The 16,693-nt window shown below is 47.1% G+C and overlaps 1 protein-coding gene across 1 annotated transcript in view; it reads right to left on the bottom strand.

Annotated features, from left to right (window-relative positions):
- Window positions 1-1,259: 1,259 nt before the first annotated feature.
- The window catches only part of grin3bb (glutamate receptor, ionotropic, N-methyl-D-aspartate 3Bb), a 94,571-nt gene continuing 79,137 nt past the window's right edge, over window positions 1,260-16,693 (bottom strand). Inside the window, exons 5-9 of the mRNA XM_038778341.1 lie at window positions 11,189-11,304; window positions 9,139-9,290; window positions 4,529-4,693; window positions 3,259-3,326; window positions 1,260-1,976 (exon numbers count right to left, since the gene is read on the bottom strand). Coding sequence (XP_038634269.1) covers window positions 1,586-1,976; window positions 3,259-3,326; window positions 4,529-4,693; window positions 9,139-9,290; window positions 11,189-11,304 — 892 coding nt within the window. The 3' untranslated portion in view covers window positions 1,260-1,585. The remainder of the gene's footprint in view (window positions 1,977-3,258; window positions 3,327-4,528; window positions 4,694-9,138; window positions 9,291-11,188; window positions 11,305-16,693) is intronic.

A 16,693-nucleotide genomic window follows, 5' to 3' on the forward strand; every position in this document is an offset into this window, starting at 1 on the left:
CATTATTTCTTGCTTTATACTCAACCCTACAGTTTAGCTACTGTCAGGGGGCCTTTAAACCATTCACACAAGTGACTTCTTTCCTTTGCTTTTTCTTTAACGCCACTCAAACTGATTCTACATTTTTATCCTCTGAACCAAGATCATTTCACACTACTGTACTGATCTCATCCTTCATTAACAAAGCCACCTCTTATTTTAAATTTGGAAAACTAATGAAGGCCCTGTTAAAGAGAACTGAGATGACGAGTGATATCAGCAATTAATGATTGATAACAACAAATTTGCAAATCATTATTGTGCAGGAAAGGCAATAACAAAGGAGATAAGGAGTTCTAGTTTCAAGACTCTATGGAGTCCCGGGACCCTGGCACTGTCAAGCAGCAGTGCCAACCACTATGCTATTGTGCATCCCACAAATCCCATTTCACTCAGTCGGTAGTACGCTTGCCATTGAGTCATAAGGCCAAGTGTTCAAGTATCACTGTAGGACTAAAGCCCCTAATGAATCCTAACACTGACATTATACATTACTAGAGATGCTATCTTTCAAAGGACATAAAGGATCCCAAGGCACCTTTTTCAAAGAACAATGGCATCTCCCAGTGTCTTGGCCAATATTCACCCTTTAATCAACATCAGCAAAACAGATGAATCAGTCATGGATTGTTGGTAGTAGAGTTTTGTATTGAGTGGTGCCTTATTTACCTAAAATAAAACAGCTGTAAGACACCTTAAAAAGTAATTAATTCATTTTGAAGCAGTTTGGGACCCTTAAACTAAATGAAATTCTAACACGTTGTGATCTCTCAAAAGGTCCACATTTCTGTTAACGTCACGGCCACGATCACCTCTTGTCATGGTTTTCTTTACCACCAGTGTTTGTAGGGGTTTGGTGATTGTCTTTAGGAATCTCGACGCAAGCAGCCAATTCATCCCATATTAGTTAGAGAACTAATAGTGCACTGTGTCTTGATTTCTACACAATAGTTCTGCTACTTTTGCAGCACTCCATGATCAAGGTGATGCTCTTTAATGTCCATTGCAACCAAGCACATCAACTTTTTGACAGCAAAGAAAAATATATCAATTACCTGAAAAGTTATAATCAGCATAGGCGATTGTCTCAGACTAGCAGCAAATCAATGCTTTTTATATAATCACGGTTTCAAAATAATCTTTCTACCCCTGCCCAACCACCACCCCCACCCCCTCCCACCCCTCCCCTCACCGCACTTTCTATTCTGATGCTGGTGAAGTAGATTTTCTCAGATTCCGCTACAATATCATATAGATTTTAAATACAGACAAGATCTTTATTATTAAATTTTCCGAGTACTGTCTCTGTTTCAAGTTCAGTAAAAGTACCCAAATTGTCTGTGATAGTTTTTTTAAAAACTGCATCTGTTAGCAGCGACTTCAATTTAAATCAGCTTGCAAGTGATGCTCATGCGGCCAAAGTGCTTTGAAATGTGCTTTTATGGGATTCTAAATGGTCAGGTGAAGATCACTAAAGAGTTGCAAACAGTTAAGTCTGGTTTGTTTTGTCAAAAGGTCCATATTTCTGTTAATGTCACGGCCACCATCACCTCTTGTCATGGTTTTCTTTACCACCAGTGTTTGTAGGGGTTTGGTGATTGTCTTTAGGAATCTCGATGCAAGCAGCCAATTCATCCCTCTTGTTCATGGCAACGCGCAGCTGCTCTTTGATCATCTGTATCCTTTGCTCCAGTTCTTTTATTTCATTATAGTGTGCGTTCCTCTCGTCCTCGTGCCCAATCCCTCCATTCTCACAGATTGCACCAGGCGACTCCTTTTCCGACTTGACCACGTAACGACTTTGTGCGCAGCTTTGCAATTCCGCCTGGGTCGCTGTGTTGTCTTTGACCACTGCCCGTCTCGCGTTGTTCCACCTGATCTGAGAGGTCACTCGTACTGTGGTGGGCGGCACCTTCTGGAACTTCTGCAAGTTGCACCTGTGAAAGACAAAGCTATTACTGGACCTTCTCCCAATAATCGCATAGTGTTTACTGAAGGATTGTTCATATCTTAAATTACACAGAACACCAGAGGTCACTACTTTTTTTTCTTTCAGACAATGGTACATTTGCCTCTACCCTACCCTTTCAATCTCTTGAGAAAAGAGTCAACAGAAATACTTCCTGGTACCCTAAGGCTGTCAAGCAAAACTCCATCATCACATCACCACATCTAACTATGGCTTCCAGGGATCACATTGCATTCTACCCTATATCCAATAATGTCCCATGAGAGTATTTGATCTATCCCGACATCCTCCAGTTTCTTTCTGTTCATCGGATTTTAACCCAAATTCCTTTTTCGAAGGCGTGAACTATCACGGTTTCAGTTGCTGTTTCTGGGAGTCAGGTTCATACCCACTAACCTAACCCCATCTGCTGTGATACAATGCCCTAATTCGACTACATCTGGAGCGCCATGTACAGTCTTCGACACCACATCTTAGAAAGGACATACTGGTCTTGAAAGGAATGTAGAACAAGATTCACCAGAATGTTACCAGGACTCCCAAATGTTAATCTGTGAGGCGATATTACATAAACTGGACTTGTATTCTGTGGAATATAGAAGGTTAAAGGATGATTTGATTCAGGTTATAGGATTATGAAAGGAATTCCTAGGGTATATAGGGAGAACCATTTTCCACCAGTGGGGGTTCCGAAACAAGTTTAACATAACCTTAAAATCAGAGTCCGTCCATTCAGGAGAGAAGTTAGGAAACACTTGGTCACCCAAAAAGCAGCAGATGCTAAGTCAATTAATAATTTTAAACCTAAACCAATAGATTATTGTTAGTCAAGGATTGTGGAGCCAAGGGGCAGGTGGTTGGAGCTTGGATACAAATCAGCCAAGATCTGATTGAATGGTGGAACAGACTCGAGGGGCTGAATGGCCTACTCCTGTTCCTTTGGTCCTAGCTTTGACACCATCTCCAGCTCTCCAAGATAGGGACCATGTTTCCCTTTCGCCTTTTCTTCAATAAAACCAATTTCAGTTCTCTCAGTATCTCTGGTTTACAGAATTCTGAATCGAGGAACTTTCATGCTTGAAACCCATCTGTAAGAAATATCAAATCAGTGGGGGGAGGGGTGGGGGGGGGGAGACTTGATTTCAATTTAACATCTATATTAACTGTGTATTTAATATTTTTCTAGGAGCAATGCTGAATTTAGGATAGAGATGTATCTAATCATTTATAGATCAACAATGAAAGCCTACCTTTTATCTATCGTCACATTTTGAATTTTCTGATCTTCAAAGGTCATATTTAAAACACGATGGATTTTCTACAAAAAGAAATGATCTCTTGTCACATAAGTCCATAGTATTTGCTGCGCTTGCAGAGTTATCTTCCCGCACAACGGATCAACAATCAGATCACTGACTGAGTAAGAAAAGCTAACAGCAACCACAAAAATCTTATATCTTTTCAAATCTTGTTCCCTCCTGTAGTCGAGGTCCCCGTGCCAGAGAGGGGGTGGGACGTCGGAACGGCGGGGAGATGACAGAGAAGCCTGATCCAAGCCCGACTCAATGACCACAGATATAGAATTTACAGTACAGAAGGAGGCCATTTGGCCCATCGAGTCTGCACCGGCTCCTGGAAAGAGCACCCTACCCAAGGTTAACACCTCCACCCTATCCCCACCCAACACTATGGGCAATTTTGGACACGAAGGGCAATTTACCATGGCCAATTCACCTAACCTGCACATCTTTGGACTGTGGGAGGAAACCGGAGCACCCGGAGGAAACCCACGCACACACGGGGAGGATGTGCAGACTCCACACAGACAGTGACCCAAGCCAGAATTGAACCTAGGACCCTGGAGCTGTGAAGCGATTGTGCTATCCCCAAAGCTACGTGCCTGCATTCCCTGGCCAACACTGACTGGGAGCAGGAGCTGGCTTTCCCTTCCCTGCCCTAGAGATGCCGGGATTAATAGTGCAACCCTTGCTGGAATCAGTTAGCTCAGCATATGCTGTGGATCCTCGGGCCTGAGGACAGTCATGATCTGTAGGCCAAGTTACATAATCAGACATTGGTAAGTGAGCAAACTATCCCCAAGCTTTCTTTTATATGGCCTCTTTGCAGTAGACATAGAGCAACGTAGGATGATCATTGCCCAGTGCCTTCTGGTTATAATCACAATTGAATGACATGGGGATTCACACACCATCTGTTCATGCTTCAATATTGTCCTTAATGCATTCACCCTTATTTGTTCGTTGCTTTCCTCACCTTGGGCTGTGTAAATTGCATATCAATTGGATGTTTGACTGTATTCACATGTGTAATTGGGAATTCACCAACACTCATATTGCATCGATATAGGTCTGAATGAGGGGTATGGTTTTGGAGGAGTATTGTATGCAACATGAATCTCTGTAAATAAAAGCCTGCAAGTGAATAAGCTACAGTGTTCGATCATTCACTATCTGATTATCTGAGTTGGAATAGTCAAAGTGCACATCTGAAAAGTCTTACCTGGCTTGTGTGGAGCCAATACTTAAATCTCTTCCGTTTCCTAATCCTTGGCAGGATCAGCCTGTAGACAATCTGCTCCCCAACTGTTGTCAGCAAAGATCCAGCAAAACCCAGGCAGAGTAAAACAAAGAGCCCTGAGAAATGTTTGATCCCCATTTGTAGCGTCTGCAAAAAGCATATTTCAAATTTTAGTCCCAGAGGAAAGCTAGGGAAGCTGGATCTGCGAGGACTGCATTTACTGCAGCAGTGAGAGAGACAGGCTTCCAACACTTGAAGAAATGCAACTAAATTTTTTGAACTCTTAACTATCATACATACTTTAACTGTGGGTTGACACTATGCTGAGTTGACTGGAGACCTGAGGCTAACCTGACCAGACTATCTTACTGCCACATGGTGTATATTCTGGTTGCTGCTCACGGGCTCTGACTGTCTCAGAGGCTGCATCCCAAGAGAGCGGGAAAACTGGTGCCCTCTGGCTTTATAGTGGCCGTGTCCTGTCTGGTGATTGGCTGCTGTGTTCTGTGTGTTCACTGGTCATCCTGTGTGTCAATCAATATCTGTCTGTGCACCATCATATACCTGTGTGTATATAGAACAGTACAGCACAGAACAGGCCCTTCGGCCCTCAATGTTGTGCCGAGCCATGATCACCCTACTCAAACCCACGTATCCACCCTATACCCGTAACCCAACAACCCCCCCCCCCCCCCCCCCCCCCCCCCCCATTAACCTTACTTTTTTTTTTTAGGACACTACGGGCAATGTAGCATGGCCAATCTACCTAACCCGCACATCTTTGGACTGTGGGAGGAAACCGGAGCACCCGGAGGAAACCCACGCACACAGGGGGAGGACGTGCAGACTCCACACAGACAGTGACCCAGCCGGGAATCGAACCTGGGACCCTGGAGCTGTGAAGCATTTATGCTAACCACCATGCTACCCTGCTGCCCCTTTGTATATTATGACATCTCGCCTCCCTTTTTTTTTTACTTTAAAAAAAATGTGTGTAGGTCAATAAATAGTGAGTGTGTGTGTACAGGAGCCTGACTATATACAAAGTGTGTTAACGTATTTACATGGGAAGGTGTCTAGTGCAGATAGAGGGCAGATAACAAATTAGAAAGAAACAATATGTACAGATGTGTAAACGGATCACAAGGTAATGCAAGATTCAGTCTATAAATTCAGTCTCTGTGGCGGGCGATGAATTCTGGTTGACCGAACGAGCATTTGTCTCTATTGAGTCGGAGGCCATGCACGTGGATCCTGTGGAACACTCGCTTGAGGCGATCAATGTGCTCCTGAGGAGTTGTGGACCAGATAATGATATCATCGATGTACACTCGCACCCCCTCGATGTCCTCCATCATTTGTTCCATTATGCGGTGGAACACCTCCGAGGCGGAGGTGATGCCAAAGGGCATTCGGTTGTAACAGTCGTGACTGAACGGGGTGTGAAATGTGCACAGCTTTTAACTGGACGCATCCAGCTGAATTTGCCAAAACCCCTTGGAGGCATCCAGCTGCATGAAAAACTTGGCATGAGCCATTTCGCTAGGTGAGCTCTTCTCGTTTGAGTATAGGGTAGTGTTCCCTCATGATGTTACGGTTCACATCTTTGGGGTCGATACAAATGCGAAGTTCCCCTGACGTTTTTTTTACACAAACCATGGAGCTAACCCAGTCCGTGGGTTCCGTGACCTTAGAAATGATGCCCTGGTCCTGGAGGTCTTGTAGCTGCTGCTTGAGGAGGTCCTTAAGGGGTGCCGGCACCCGATGGGGTGCATGAACCAAAGGTGTGATATTCGGCTTCAGCAGTATCTTGTATCGGTAAGGGAGTGTGCCCATACCTTCGAAGACGCAGTGGTATTGTGCTATGATATTATCTCATTGCACTTGGAAGTTGACATCTGGCGAGGCCGTTGCCTCAGCGGATGACATGGTGTGAACCCGCTGCACAAGATTCAGGAGTTTGCAGGCCCGAGCACCGAGCAGGGAAGCTCTGTTGGATCCTACAATTTCAAAACGCAGGGTTGCTTTTGAAGAACGATGGGATACAGCAAGCTGGCATGAGCCACTAGGCAGCAATGGCATTGCCATTGTAGTCGAGGGGCTGGCAGGCCAGTGGAAGAATGCTTAGCTTGACGCGGATGGTGTCAAGGTCAGACTTTGAAATGAGGTTCGCTGAAGCGCCGGTGTCCAACCTGAAGTGTATGCGAGCCTTGTTGACCGTAAGGTTGAGACACCACTCGTCGTCTGGATCAATGCTCATCACTGGGAGTGGTTTCACGTTCTTTGCTGAAGGTAGCGTATGCTTGGTGATGATGCCCACCCGGAATGGGGATGTGAGGCCCTCGGTGTCGGAATCTGGAACCATGTCGGAGTCGGAGTCTGCAATGGGTTGCTGTACTGACCGGACGTTCCTGCACTGCGTCTGGGATCGCTGTGTGTTGGGCAGTTGAGCAGATCTGCAAAGGGCTGCGTCGTGGCCAAGTTTGCCACACTGGAGACAGCGTCGAGATTTCGCGGGACATTGCCGCTTTAAATGGGCGGAGCCACAGTTGTTACACGTCATGGCGCTGACGTCAGGATGCTCCGTGCACCACCATGTATGCGCGGTGTGGTTGAACGATGTGCTCACCTGCGCAGTTCAGTTGTCGGCCTCGCCGTCCCCTTGGTCGTGGCGCGCATGCGCAAGGAGCCCGGGAAAAGCACACAATATGGCCGCCCTCATCCAGACTCAGGCCCTGGAGCTGTTTTACGGCCTGCACCCGCTCCGCATCGTGGGGGCCTTGCTGCGCAGTCTCTACTGCCTTGATATGGGAGTACCGGTTGTTAGCGTGCTCGTGGAGGACGCAGGTTTCAATGGCGATGGTAAGGGTGAGCTGCTTAACTTTAAGGAGCTGCTGGCGAAGGGGATCGGAGTGGGCCCCGAAAATGATCTGGTCGCGGATCATGGAGTCGGAAGTGGAGCCGTAGTTGCAGGACTACGCGAGGATACGGAGATGGGTTAAAAAGGACTGAAAAGGTTCATCCTTACCCTGAAGCCTCTGCTGGAACACATAGCGTTCAAAGCCCTCATTGACTTCGATGTCACAGTGGCTGTCGAACTTCAGCAGGACTGTTTTAAACTTTGTCTTGTCCTCGCCTTCAGGAAAGGTGAGGGAGCTAAAGATGTGGATAGCGTGGTCCCCGGCTGTAGAGAGGAAGAGAACGATCTTCCTGGCATCCGATGCGGCTTCGAGGTCGGTGGCTTCAAGATATAGCTGGAACTTCTGCTTGAAAATCTTCCAGTTTGCACCGAGGTTGCCGGCGATGCAGAGCGGCGGGGGATGGACGGACGCTGTCCATGTTACCGGATGGCTGATCGCTGGTCAAAGGCAGACTATCTCAAGGTAGGTCCGTCAAACTCGAGCATGACTCACTGGTACCATGATGTGTTGGGTAAGCTGGGTCTGCGAGGACTGCGTTTACTGCAGCAGTGAGAGAGACAGGCTTCCAACACTTGAAGAAATGCAACTCGATTTTATTGAACTCTTAACTATCATACATACTTTAACTGTGGGTTGACACTATGCTGACTTGACTGGAGACCTGAGGCTAACCTGACCAGACTATCTGACTACCACATGGTGTATGTTCTAGTTGCTGCTCACGGGCTCTGACTGTCTCAGAGGCTGGATCCCCAGAGAGCGGGAAAACTAATTCCCTCTGGCTTTATAGTGGTCGTGTCCTGTCTGGTGATTGGCTGCTGTGTTCTGTGTGTTCACTGGTCATCCTGTGTGTCAATCACTTGCACCATCATATACCTGTGTGTATATTATGACAGGGAGGGGTCTGCATGACACCGTGTGTTGGGTGCTGGAGCAAACGTCAGGTCTGAGAAGCATTACAGGAGGATATGCAGTGGGAGATTCATAATTCTTGTGATCCGAGAGGCACAGTCGCCGCTGAGAGCCTCCAGCACAGAGAGAATGTGATTCTCCTGATTGAACAGGAGCTGACACATTTCATCCAAATTTTCACTGCAGAGGTGACTGGGAGGTGATCACAATGAAGTGTGTGCAACACAAAAAATAACGGAAAAGATAGATCCCGAAAATGACTTCAAACCAAATAGGGACAGCAGGACAAGGGGAGAGTCAGCTCAAAAAGTAATGAAGGGTAGCCCTGTTGCCTCACAGCGCTGAGGTCCCAGGCCCTGGGTCACTGTCCGTGTGGCGTTTGCACATTCTCCCCGTGTTTACGTGGGTTTCGCCCCCACAACCCAAAGATGTGCAGGCTCGATGGATTGACCATGCTAAATTGCCCCTTAATTGGAAAAAATTAATTGGGCACTCTAAATTTATTTTAAAAATTAATCAAGGGTAAAAAGGACCTAGGTCAGGATACTTTTCCCCACCGGGGTGTTCGAAACTTGGAATGGACTTCAGATAGAGAAGATGAATCATTTAAGAAACAAACTGGAGACAGGTCCTGCAGTAAGGAAAATGTTGGCTCTGATGGTATTTATTGATTGTATGTAAATAGGATCCATCTTGTGAATATTTTTGAATCTAATTATATCAGAGAATGCTGGAAACAAATGGGCTTGAGTTGCTGACCTGTGTCACTTCAAAAGTCCTTTTCCCACATGGGACCACCTTGTACCACTTGTCATGTAGCATATCCATGAATCCATCTGATTTGTAGCGACTGATCAATTCAGAAATGTTAGAATTTAGCCCCAAGTTATGGGGCAAACCGATTCCATACCCTGTAAAAATAAAAAATATGTTAGTCTAAATCTTCACCAGCAACAGTAAGTCCCAAAGAAGCTAATAGAACAAAGAGAGGCTTCTCAGAAACCTGAAGCCCTTTATCAGATTTCAAAGCAAACAATTTATGATCATAGAATTTACAGTGCAGAAGGAGGCCATTCGGCCCATCGAGTCTGCACCGGCTCTTGGAAAGAGCACCCTACCCAAGGTCAACAACTCCACCCTATCCCCATAACCCAGTAACCCCACCCAACACTAAGGGCAATTTTGGACACTAAGGGCAATTTATCATGGCCAATCCACCTAACCTGCACATCTTTGGACTGTGGGAGGAAACCGGAGCACCCGGAGGAAACCCACGCACACACAGGGAGGATGTGCAGACTCCACAGAGACAGTGACCCAAGCCGGAATCGAACCTGGGACCCTGGAGCTGTGAAGCAATTGTGCTATCCACAAGGCTACCGTGCTGCCCCTGGATGGCACCTGCATGTCAGGTCTTCAGAATGCAAGCTGGTAAGCTGTGATGTTTTAAATGGTTAGGCAATGAGGAAGTGGTCAATCTGTTTAGTTGTTGAATTAGCAGCCGAATGAGGGAGGAATGTTGACCTGGGAGAATTTACTATAATAAAAACAATATAAGTCACAATTGGACTTGAAACATTAGCTCTGTTTCCCTCTCCATAAATGGTGCCAGATCGGCTGTGTTTTTCTAGCACTTTCTGTTTTGTGTTGCAGATGGTAGCACTGTGGGTAGCACTGTTGCTTCACAGCTCCAGGGTCCCAGGTTCGATTCCCGGCTTGGGTCACTGTCTGTGTGGAGTCTGCACGTTCTCCCTGTGTCTGTGTGGGTTTCCTCCGGGTGCTCCGGTTTCCTCCCTCAAGTCCCTGAAAGACATGCTGTTAGGTGGATTAGCCTTCTGAATTTTCTCTCTCTGTACCCGAACAGGCGCTGGACTGTGGCGACTGGGACTTTGCACAGTAACATGATTGCAGAGTTAACGTATGCCTATTTGTGACAGTACAGATTATTATTATAAAAGATTTCCAGTGTCATGTTTTAATTTTAGTGAAGAAAATAGTGCATTGGCGTTCTTAACATCCACCTGAGCAGGCAGAATTGACCTCAGTATTAATCTCATCCCAAAGAATGACTGCGGGATTCTCCGTCGGCGGATCCTCCCCTTTGTCGGTAGCGCATCCACACTCATGGGTTTCCCGAAGGTGTGGGATAGCCACAATGGGAAACCCCATTGACCGGCTCCTGGAACGGATGATCTTGCTGCCAGCTGGGACACACCACACCGGAAAACGAGGCTGGCGCGATGGAAAATCACGCCCTGGATTTCTGACAATGCTGCACTCCTTCAGTACTATATTAAAGTGTCAGCATGAATTATATGCTGAAATTCTGGCAAATGGATTGAGCACACAGGATTCTGACTCAGAGAAACAAGTGTTCCCAACAAAGTCAAGCTAACAGTACCATCGTGGAAGAGGTACTTACTGATTATGTGATTGAGTCTACAGGTTGTTTGATAATAATAATCTTTATTATTGTCATAAGTAGGCCCAACATTAACACTGCAATGACGTTACTGTGAAAATCCTGATTAGGTATCATGATGTGTATTGCTAATATAATGCAAAGGAAATACAGAAACACTGTGAAGACAGGCGGAGAATGTCTAAACTGAATTGGAGGGATTTGTACATTTTCGGGCCCAGTTGAAAGCTATTACAGCTCCTAGAAAGGATATGACTAAAATATTGTTGAGAAAGATTCCTGCATCTGACTCTAATTCTATAAGAGCTCAGAATGTGACAAAGTGCACCATTCAATTTTCTAAGTTACTGGCTGCCTTGCATACATCCCAAAACAGTAGCATCTTACCTTCGATGGCAAATGGCTTCCCCACTGTTATCAGCTTGCATTCAGCATCAATGGACACCTCGTAATCCAGCAGAGCCTTGTCCATGATAAACGCATCTAATTTTGATGGATCGCTCCTACAATTCAAAGCAATTGTTATTAAAAGTGAGATCTCTGCCATGTTACAATTGTGAACTTGACGGAACTCAACAATCCTCGGCTCTATCCCCATTCTGTACAGAGTTATCTAATCTCAGCTGTTGCAGCAGTTAAGTCTCTACAATTTTCAGCATGGCTCAAAGACATCCCTCTCACCTCTGGGTTCAAGCCCAATTTGGATTGAACACACAATCTAAATTATGATTCTGGTACAGGATTGAAGGAGCATCGTCACTGGTGTCATTCTTTGGATAAGTCATTAAACCAAGGTTCTTTCTTACACAGACATCTTTACTTAGGAAAAGAATTCTGAATACAATCTGTAATAAAACTGTTACATCTGCTTTCTAGTTTCTCTCCAAATAAGTTTAAAAACAATGGAGGAGGAACAATAGAGGCTATAAAGAAATGTTTAGCCATTCAGTTGACTGAATGCTGTTGGTACAGCTGAGAAAACTGAGCTTAGTCCACAATCTGTATTCAGCTCAAGGCAACAAAGTCCAAAGTTGGCATCCAAGGAACAATTAAATACTTTAATTCAGTGGATAATATTACTCACATTGTGAAAGGCAAACTTTTTAAATGGAATTTTAATATTTTGCTTAAGACTTTGTTTTTGATAATAGAAATATCAGTTACAGTGATGGGAGAAATTGGCAGACTTTTCAGAAAACATTTTGTGTGATTCGTGAAGGAAAACAATTATGGCCCGTATTTTACGATCAGCAGTAAAGGGACAGCACTCACTTTTCATTTCGGGCAGCTGCCCAAAAGGCTTTTGAGACTTTCTGTTATCGGATGCTTAATCTAACACAGCACCGTCTACAGGGGATCTGGGGCATCTGTAAAGGGGCCAAACAAAAGGGTGGTTCTTCAATCGATCAGATTGAAGAATCCTCACACACAGCATCTAAACCAGGAAGCACAATGTAGATTTAAGTCAGGTATTGGAAGCTAATTAAGATTGGGGAAGAAAGGACTTCCGGTGTCGGCGGGCGGGAGGCAGCCGCGCAATGGAGGGCTCCTGTTCAGGAATGGCATTTTCTGGGCTTTAAGCCTGATCCCAGGGTCCACGGAGGCGGCAAAAGCAGGGAGAAGGCGCAGAGGAGGCATAGTGAAGGCACAGTAAAGGAAAATGTCGAGGGTGAGCAAAAAAACAGCCGTTAAAAAAAAACAACTGAAGGTCCGTCAGGGAGTGGAAAGGTCACCGCGGGATCACCAAGGAAAATGGAGGCTGGAGCACCAGGGGAGGCCGCATTGCTTATGGCTGAAGAAATAACTAAGGTGTTGTCTGCGGAATTCGAAAGGCAGTTTACAAAATACATGGAGACAATGAGGAAGGAGATGAGGGAGGTTTTGAGTGCGCTAGTGGAGGAGGCGATTTCCCCGGTGATGATGGCGGTGGCGAGCACAGTGGCGGAGGTGCGGGAACAAGGGGAGGCGCTGAGGGAAGTGGAGGAGACATTATTGCAGCACGGTGATCAACTTACCTCGATGGGGAAGGAGATGCGGAAGGTGATGGAGATTAACAAGGATCTGCGAGAAAAAATGGAAGACCTGGAAAACAGATCCAGGTGACAAAATTTGTGGATTGTGGGGCTGCCTGAAGGAGTTGAAGGGCCGAGGCTGACTGAGTATTTTGCCGCGATGCTGGCGAAACTATTGGGGGAGGGGGAGGATCCCTCCCGGTATGAACTGGATCAGGCTCATTGGTCGTGGAGGCCTGTACCAAAGGCGAGTGAGCCGCCAAGGGTAGTGACTCTGTGCTTCCGTAGGTACAGTGTGAAGGAGAAGGTCCTGTGCTGGGCCAAGCAGAAGTGGGTGGTGCAGTGGGCTGGAGCTGGTATACGTGTATACCAGGACTTTACGGTGGAGCTGGCGAGGAGGCGGGCTGCTTTCAGCCGGGTGAAGAGGGCACTGTACATTAGTAAGGTGCAGTGCGGCATTGTATATCCAGCGAAGCTGAGAATGACTTACAAGCTCAAGGACTCTTATTTTGGAACGGCGGAAGCAGCGGAGGAGTTTGCAAAGGCAGAGGGACTGTGGCAGAACTGAGAAATTGAGAAATGGCCATGTGCCGATGTAACCTCATGACTGTATTTTCTTCTTTTTTGTTTCACTGTGTGCGGGTGTATGGGCTAAAGGAGCCAATGTTGTATATAGTTGGACAAGGGAAGTGATGGGACTTTCACTCGAAGTGAGGGCTCTTTGGGGGTTAGGTGGATATGCGGGGTGTGTGTGCTAAAAGGGGATTTCTGGGCTTTCCTAGGGCCGGGCAAGGGGGAAAGGGACCCTGGGCGGGGGGCTCCACGCTGGCCGGTTTAAGCCGGCCAGTGAACGGGAGTGAGGTGGGGGGGAGGGGCTGCGGCCATCAGAGCCTGGCGGAACAGGGTCCGAGTGGTCTAGCCGGGGTGGAAAGTTGGGGGGAAGGAACCGAGGTTGGGGGGGGGGAGTTTTTACAAGAGGTAGTGGACGGGAGGAGTTGGAGAGGAGGGGGGCTGTTTACAACTCTTGGGTATCATGTACGGTACTCTTTCAGAGGTTGGATGGTGTTGAGTGTTGGGGGGGTGGGTGGGGAGTGGACTCTATGGTGACCAAGCGCGGTCCCGGACTCCTTTTTCTTTTTCTCCTTTGTCTTTTGTTTCCACCGTGGGAAGGTTTGTTTTATTGGATGCATATATTGATAGGTGGGCCGTTGTTTGGTGTGGTGGGAGGATGGGATCGTTGTTATTGCTAAGGGGATTGATTTTGTATTTGTTACTGTGGTGAATGTGATTCACACTATATATAGTTGCCAATATCACTCCATGTATATATGTTCGTTATCTACCCATTGTAAGTGCAGTTGCACTATCCGACCACCAGGGGGAGTACTCAAGAGTTTGTACTGGGCTCCTCCCTTGTCTCCGCCCAGGACTCCTCCCCCTGGGACCGATGTATAAAGATCAGTGCCTTAGAGCCAGCCTGCCATTTCACCTGAAGTTCAACGACGAATAGGCTGGCTCTATTGTAAGTGTATTAAAGCCTCTGTTCAGATCCAACTACACGTGTTCGCTGAATTGATGGTTCCATCAGTTACCGTTTACTGTCTGTGGGAGGGGTGTAAATTTTGAAGGAAAATGTGAAAGTGGAGAATAAAAACATTTTTACAAAAGATTGGGGAAGGAAGAAAAAAGTTAAGAAAGAACAAACAAATCAGGCGAAGAAAAGACAATGTTTAAAGATTTCCAACAATAACTGAATTCTCAAGTAGTCAAACCTCAGACTGGTAAAATTATACTTTCAGGCCCAGGGAGGTTCTTTAGAATAATTATGACATATCGCACTGTTAAAATTTCACTGACACCGGAAAGAACCAGCCCTAAAATGTTTCTATCATGTTTTGTGGGTAACCGGTGGGTAGGTAGAACACAGCATGCCGTTACATTGATTGCCGGCTGAGTCGATTGGTGCAGTACTATTACTACACAGTCTGTGGAAGAAGAAAGGTAACCCGTACCACATTTCTGTGTTTAACTTCACATGTGCATACTCCGGCAATGCTGTTCCATTTACTCCATAAAGAACAGCGAGCGCTCGCTATTAGCTTCACCGTTATTCTCAAAGCAGAATCCAGGCCGATGAAATACAGAATGATGGTTCAGCATTGGCAGTCCAATCAGGAAGCTATGCTATAGGAACATGTCATAAACGTAACATGTAAATAAGAGCATTTTATCACACTCACACAACATGGACTCATAGATTGATGGAGAATGGATACTCTATTTTTAAAACAAATTGGAGTCGAGAGGTTAGGTGATCTTTTTCTTTCCTGTCCATATACATGGAACTACACAAGGCCCTAGGGCAAATCTTCATGTCTGGAGAAGTCATTAAAATGCAAATGAATTTTCAGTACATCTTATTGAGAGGTCATTAAAATGTAACAGGTCTTTCCTGTGACTGCCCTTCCTCAAATATTTTTAAAAACTGATTAACAACAGAATTGCAGGCATTTTGGCAGCAGTGCCCAATCCCAAGGAACGAATGTGAAAAAAACATGTTCTATCATGATAATATTGGAAGGGATGAAACCTGGACCCTTTTGTTTAACATGGTCAAATCATCAGAGACTGGGGGTGGGATTCTCCCTTCTGGGGACTAAGTCCCAACGCCCGCCGGAAAACGGGCAAGAATCACTCCGGACTTTTTCCTCGAAGGTCCGGGTGATTCTCCGTTTTCCAGGGGGCTTGCAGAGCCCCAGCGTGTGTCCCGCAGCTCTGGCTGCCGGCGGGGCCCTGCTAGCCAGACCGCGCAGCCGTGCATGCGCACGGTGGCCGCAAGTAGGTTCGCGCATGCGCGCAGCAGCCCACTTCGGTGAGGGCGACGCCTACATGGCAGAGCCACACAGCGGGCCCGCGCAGAGGAAGGTAGGTCCCTCCCAATGGGCGTGTCCCACTGATCAGTGGCCCCCGATCACGGGCCTGGCCACTGCTGAAGGCCCCCCCCCAGAGTCAGATACCCCCAGCTCCCCACTAGGACTGCCACTGCGGCCGCAGGTCCCAGCTCCCGCCGGGCGGTACCATATGTAAACCACGGCGGCAGGAATTCGGCCAGTCGAACGCGGAGAATCGCCGATGGGGCCTGTTCCAACAGCACTCGGCCCGGCGCCGTGTCGACCGCACGCGCGGGCCTGGCGGGTCCACAGAGAATCGCAGAAGCGCCGTCGTGCCAGATTTCCAGCGTGAACGGCTATTCTCCATCCCCGCGGTGGGCGCGATTCCGGCGTGGAGAACCCGCCCCAGTTGTGAGTCGGTGGCCACGGTGGTGAGCCCTGCTGCCTCACGGCATTGATGCGACCATCAATTCACTCAAAGACATGAGTAGAAGTAAACGGTGGCTTTAATCGACTTACAACTGAGCCTGCCTACGACTAGCTGAACTGAAGGCAGGCTCGCAAGACCGCAGTACTTTATACTTCTGGATGTGGGTGGAGCCATGGGCGGAGCCATGGGCGGAGCCCTGTACATGCTCCTCATTTCCCCCTGCGGGCAGAGCCGTGCAACAGTTCACAGATGGAGCCCACAGGGACACAGTGATATACAGTGTGAATTAATATTATACATTCACCACATTCACCCCCTGTTAAAAAATCAAGTCCGGCGGGGGTGACGGGTCTATAAGTTTAGTCGGTCCGGTGCTCGAATCGTTTGTTGGGACCAACGGAGCACCGGAGTTGCAGCCCTTCGGATGGCTGTGTGCAGATGCTCGGTGTGAATCCGAGGGTGGACTCCAGGGGTGGTCCTTCCAGAGCTTCGTTCCTGACTGGTGTGATGGGTGAAAGGGGGCGCAGGAAACCTGTTGGTGCCGGGGCACAGGTCGTGG

The sequence above is a fragment of the Scyliorhinus canicula genome, chromosome 18, assembly GCF_902713615.1.
Source record: "Scyliorhinus canicula chromosome 18, sScyCan1.1, whole genome shotgun sequence".
Taxonomy (NCBI): domain Eukaryota; kingdom Metazoa; phylum Chordata; class Chondrichthyes; order Carcharhiniformes; family Scyliorhinidae; genus Scyliorhinus; species Scyliorhinus canicula.